The 6,000-nt window shown below is 43.2% G+C and overlaps 1 protein-coding gene across 3 annotated transcripts in view; it reads right to left on the bottom strand.

Moving 5' to 3' along the window:
* Positions 1-372: 372 nt before the first annotated feature.
* The window catches only part of VPS39 (VPS39 subunit of HOPS complex), a 28,963-nt gene continuing 23,335 nt past the window's right edge, over positions 373-6,000 (bottom strand). For 2 of the 3 annotated variants that reach the window (XM_068162249.1, XM_068162251.1), the window contains 2 exons: positions 5,084-5,175; positions 373-2,548 (listed from right to left, as the gene is read on the bottom strand). In XM_068162249.1, the coding sequence (XP_068018350.1) occupies positions 2,473-2,548; positions 5,084-5,175 (168 nt within the window). In that variant the 3' untranslated portion in view covers positions 373-2,472. The remainder of the gene's footprint in view (positions 2,549-5,083; positions 5,176-6,000) is intronic. The other variant, XM_068162252.1, reaches the window with a different exon arrangement.

The following is a 6,000-nucleotide window of genomic DNA, read 5'->3' as shown; positions in this document are numbered from 1 at the left end:
CTCCCCAGCCTGAAACAGTGTTATCATCACTAACAAAAAACTTGCCAGTAACTTTTACTGTTCTCTAGTAAGTAAATATTTAATGGTATAAGACTTTCAAAAACATTACTCAGAGAGAATACAGAGGTGGGTTTAGTAGGATTTTGAAAACATTCATAAGCATCCTATAAAATTGTAGACTTACAGACTGAAGATGAGAATTGATGGCAGCTCTCATAGGACATGAAATCATTTAAGTTGCTCACATTAAAGCAGGAGTGATACTTGGGTCTGGCTTCCAAAAGAAAGTGAGGACTAATAAATTAAAAGTCATCCTCATCATAATCCACAGCAGCCCAGAGAACCTTAACTGCACAATGACTGAAACACACACTGGTTCACAAGATTTATTACAATCTATTGCTTTAGAGAAACCTGCTGTATGGTTAGTAAACCCAAACCACACTGTAAGAACCAACAACAATGAGGGGGAAAAAATTACAGCACAAACCACATCTCTGTAAAAGGTATGCAGTGAAGGTGAACAGAGGCACAACTGTAACCATGTAAGAGCGAGCACAATGAAGATCCTCATATGGGAGTACAGCTCTCCCAGTGGCAGATAATGAAGGTCAATAAAAATCAGACTGAATGCAAGAGTGGTACAAACCAAAACAATATTGTTATACCTGTATACAAATAATACAGACCCTTTTTAAACACCCTTCTCTCATTCTCAATGATCTGTAAACACAACTCTCCCAAACTATCTTCCCCCCTGTACCTGAACTAGTATATAAAGATCTGTACAGAATGTGCAAATCCAATATAAGTATTTTTAGGCTCTCTCCTTCAAATAGAAGAAATAACAAGGTTAAAAAACATTAACACCACAGATTCCCTCTCCCTAGCATCTGCAGAAAGACATCGGTAGCTCTACTGCCCAAGACATCCAAGTACAGAAGCAGAAAAACACTGGTCCAAGGAATCCAGAAGGATGCATGGAATATGAACAATAAATACAGACACATGTGAAAAGGGAGAAAACAACAGCAGCTGTCAAGAGAAACTATCAACACTGGCAAATGTAAGTGAATTAGGACTTCTGTCAGCCTACAGCAGATCTGTTCCTAAGAAACACTCATAAGTAAACTTATAATGTTAATTGAGATCACTTTACTCCTTAGTCAGGTTTTATTCATCTGTTTGTTCAACAAGAGGTGGTATCTGGTAGTTACAAGCCACGCTCTGCACTGCTTAAATAATTACTTACTTCTAAGTATTACTAGATCAGGATGTTGGGAGCCAAACTCTATCCCGTTACCTGCTACTGCTGCCTTTTCATTACAACTGCACAGATATTTTCTGCACTAGACAAACATTTTAATATCCTTCACACCAATCTGATGATGCCTGTGGAAAAATAAGTTAGACAAAAAATACTACAGCCTACAAGGAGTATGGTACAATCTAGTTAAGACTTCTGAACTAAGAGTAACTTCAGAACAGTACCAGCCAGTGCAGAACACACAGTTCTAGAGCATTTTGAAGAGCGATGTTGAAGGAGTCTGATTTTACTTCAATGCTGGAAAAGTGAACCACAGACCAAAGCACTTACATACACAAATCTCAAGTGTAGTCTAAAAGCTCAAGCAGTAACTATAGTTCATTCCCTTCAGAAGTTACTTTGCAAGGTGTTGGGTTTTTGGTGTGACTGTGTATGTGAACTTCCTTAGATTAGTCTCTGAGCTTCCACTCATGCCAAGAGTGAGCAAATTCAGTGCAAACAACACATGAGTTAACTCAATTTACAGCTCCCAAATTGAAGGGGAAAAAAAAAAGGCTTAGTAGTGGTATCTGATGTTTGTCTGAGTGTCTTCTGTGGAACTTCTTGTCAGCAGGTCAGGTAGTAACACTGAATACCAAAAAGATTCCTTTGGCCAGCACTTAAACATTCCCATTACCGAGATGAAAGTATAATCTTATTTTCTAGATCTAGTAATAGGCACAGAAGCCCTCTCTGTGCCAAACACCTGGTGATCTCCATGCAACACTCATACAGCTGCAAAGATTTTAATGGAGTTCTCTTTTTTGAAGAACTATTTACATTCAAGGCCAAATCACGACATTGTCACCCCGAGGAGGTACGTTTTGTAGTAAAACTTGACTCGCGGTCAACGCCCAACAGTTGTCCAACACCTTGTTCACAAGGTTGGAGTGCAATACAAAAATCACTACAAAAAAAAATCAGTTTCTGTTCTTCATCTGAGTACTGAGAGGTTCAGTGTAGCCACCAGCACTGTAACAAGATGGTCAATGTCATTTTTCTAGCAAATCAGCGCTGACAGATAGGTACAGTCTGTCCACAATACAAATGACTTCTACCCAGTGGAAGAGAACCTAGCAACAAGCCTCAAAAATCTCCGAGGCATCAACTTCGAGGTGTCAGTTCTGAATGTCATATGAACGTTGGGATTGTTGACTGTGACATGGTCAGGTGTCCAATGTGTTGACTTCTTTGGAGCAGAAATAATGCACAACTATCGCGTTAGGGTATCGAGCAAACGCACTGGAAAGAGAAAACACAAAATTCAACTGTTAATGTACACAGTTTTCCTTGTTCAAACAAGAACATTCAAGTTGTGCAGAATCAGGAACAGGTACTGAAGTGATAGTACCTGTTTCTTGTTTAAAATTATAGCCTGAATATAGTCTGGAGAAAGATCACACTAAATAATTCGATCACAGGATGTTAGGGATTGGAAGGGACCTCTGAAGGTCATTGAGTCCAACCCCCTTGCCACAGCAGAACCATAGAATCTAGCACAGGTCGCACAGGCATGCATCCAGGTTGGTCTTGAAAGTCTCCAGAGGAGATGACTCCACAGCCTCTCTGGGGAGCCTGTTCCAGTGCTCTGACCCTCACAGTGAGGAAGTTGCTCCTCATGTGGAGCTGGAACCTCCTGTGTCGTAGTTTATATCCATTACCCCTGGTCCTATCACAGGGTGCAACCGAGCAGAGCCTGTCCCCTCCCTCTTGACACCCAGCCCTCAGATATTTATGAACATGTATTAAATCCCCTCTCAGTCTTCTCCAAACTAAAAAGCTCAGGGCTTTCAGCCTCTCCTCATAGGACAGTGCTCCAGACCCTTAATCATCCTGGTAGCCCTCCATTGGACTCTCTCCAGCAGATTGCTGTCCCTCTTGAACTGGGGAGCCCAAAACTGGACACAATATTCCAGGTATGGCCTCACCAGGGCAGAGTAGAGTATAAAATTTTGTTTTCTAAATCCTGTTTGGCAACATCTGACTAAAGGAACATGGCAGAGTAGAGGGGGAGGAGAACCTCCCTTGATCTGCTGGACATGGATTTCTGAAGATTTTCATCTTTAAAAAGTAGTATCTAATTCTGTAAGGAACACTACCTTGAAGTCACTGGTAACAAGTCAAAGGCTTGGTGACATCCTGACTTGCTTGTCCTTCAAAATCTTGTTGAACTTAACAGGAACAGACAAATCCCAGACAACCAAAACATTACTGCATGTGCAAATTTAAAACCTGATGCTACATGCTGCACACTACAAGCAAAAAAAAAAAAAACAACCTGAATTTGCACAGCACTAGGCCTGTGTGACCTATGTGCATCTAAATGTTTTGGGAAAAGCAGCTTTCCCTATCATTGTCAAAGCTATTGATAGAAGGGTTCACATTAGCAAGAGCAACAAAAAGTGAGTCACATAGGCAGGAGTTCAAAGCAGAAAAAGAAAATCTGCACCTGAAATTTGCATTTTATACTAACCTACTGGGTCTGGTACAAGTTATTGGCATCAGCATATCAAGTGAATTAATTCTACAGGCGGGACAGATGGGCAGAGACCAACATGATGGCATTCACCAAGTGCCAGGTGCTGCACTTTGGCCACAACAACCCCATGCAGTGCTACAGGCTGGGGTTGGAGTAGCTGGAGAGCAGCCAGGCAGAAAGGGACCTGGGGGTGCTGATTGACAGCTGGCTGAACATGACCAGCAGTGTGCCCAGGTGGCCAAGAAGGTCAATGGCATCCTGGCCAGCATCAGGAATAATGTGGCAGCAGAAGCAGGGAAGTCATTGTGTCCCTGTACTCAGCACTGGTTAGGCCACACCTTGAGTCCTGTGTCCAGTTCTGGGCCCCTCAATTTAAGAAGGACATCGAGATACTTGAACGTGTCCAGAGAAGGGCAACGAGGCTGGGGAGAGGTCTCGAGCACAAGCCCTATTAGGAGAGGCTGAGGGAACTGGGGTTGTTTAGCCTGGAGAAGAGGAGGCTCAAGGGAGACCTTACTGCTCTCTACAACTACCTGAAGGGTGGTTGTAGCCAGGTGGGGCTTTTTCTCTTCTCCCAGGAACCAGCAGCAGAACAAGAGGATACAGTCTCAAGCTGTGCCAGGGTAGGTTTAGGCTTGAGGTGAGGAGAAAGTTCTTCCCAGAAAGAGTTATTGGCCATTGGAATGTGCTGCCCAGGGAGGTGGTGGAGTCACCATCCCTGGAGGTGATCAAAAAGGGATTGGATGTGGCACTTGAAACCATGGTTTAGTAGTTATGAGGTGTTGGGTGACAGGTTGGACTTAATGATCTTTGAGGTCTTTTCCAACCTTATCGATTCTATGATAAGGCTGCAAAACATTCATCAGCCGGGGGACCATAACGCCACCAGATAAAGCTATTACACATACATCTTAGCCTGAAACTCTTTCTATCATCCTTCTTCATTCCAGTTAAGAGGAGGGAAGTAAGCAGCATTCTTAATAAAAATTTTCAAATTCATTATGAGAAGCAATTTTCTGCCTTCTAGAGCTGTGAAGCAAGAGGTCTCACGAGTTTCTGAAGGGACTTGGCTCTGCTTTGCTGAAAGCACAATTAAAGTCTTGCACTAAACCTGGCTCTGATTACAGCTCTGATGTTTTTCCAGCCCCCCAGATGAGCAACGCCGTTTGTAATTCACTTTTCAGAGGTCTCCCTCGTACTGCTGTACTCCCTGTGCATACACATGTTCTGAGTCTTGCACCATTTTTAGGTCAGGTGTACCAGACCCACATTTGATTCAGTTTCCCAAGCTCTCTTACCTGTTACCTATCTTCTTTTTACATACAGTGCACACCTTCTCCTCTGTAATAATGCACTTCACTTGCTGATGCAAGATCCGCTCCTCCTGAACCTAAAGAAGAAGGAAAAAAGACACTTCCTCAAAAAGCAATGTCACACCCATGGCTCCTTTCTCATCTAGTGAAACTGAAAACTGTCACAATCTGACAGGCTGAAAAAGCTGGGGGTTTTCAGCCTGAAGAAGAGAAGACTGCAGAGAGACCTTATACCAGCCTTCCAGTATTTGAAGGGGGCCTACAAAGTAGCTGGAGAGGGACTTTTTGAAATGCTTGTAGTGACATGAGAGAGAATGATTCAGTGAATCATTTTGGTTGGGAAAGACCTTCAAAAGATCATCAAGTCAAATCATTACCTAACTGCCAAGTCTGGCGTTACACCACATCTATGTCTCTTTAAACACCTCCAGGATGGGGATTCAAACAGCCCCGTGGGGAGCCTAGTCCAGTGTTAGAGAACACTTCCAGTGAAGAATTTTGTTCTAATATCCAACCTAAACCACCTCTGCTGCAACTTCACGCTATTTCCTCTTCTCCTCAGTAACAAGGGATAGGACAAGAGACCAACCCTCACTGTACTACAACCTCCTTTCAGGTAGCTGTAGAGGGTGATAAGGTCCCTCTTCAGCCTCCTCTCCTCTAGGCCAAACAACCCCAGCTCCCTCAGCCACTCATCATAAAACCTGTACTCCAGACCCTTCAGCAGCTTTGTTGCTCTTCTCTGGACCCACTTCATCACCTCAGTATCTTCCTTGTAGTGAGAGCCCCCAAATTAAAGGAAGTACTCAAGGTATGGCCTCACCAGTGCCGAGTACAGGGCCACAATCACTTTCCTGGTCCTGCTTGTCATACTATTCCTAATACAAGCCAGTATGCTGTTG

Source organism: Melanerpes formicivorus, unplaced genomic scaffold (assembly GCF_026170545.1).
Source record: "Melanerpes formicivorus ecotype bairdi unplaced genomic scaffold, bMelFor1.0.p_v2 SCAF_62, whole genome shotgun sequence".
In the NCBI taxonomy this organism is placed as follows: domain Eukaryota; kingdom Metazoa; phylum Chordata; class Aves; order Piciformes; family Picidae; genus Melanerpes; species Melanerpes formicivorus.
Note: the sequence above shows the minus strand (reverse complement) of the source record. Positions and strands in the feature narration are given on the sequence as shown.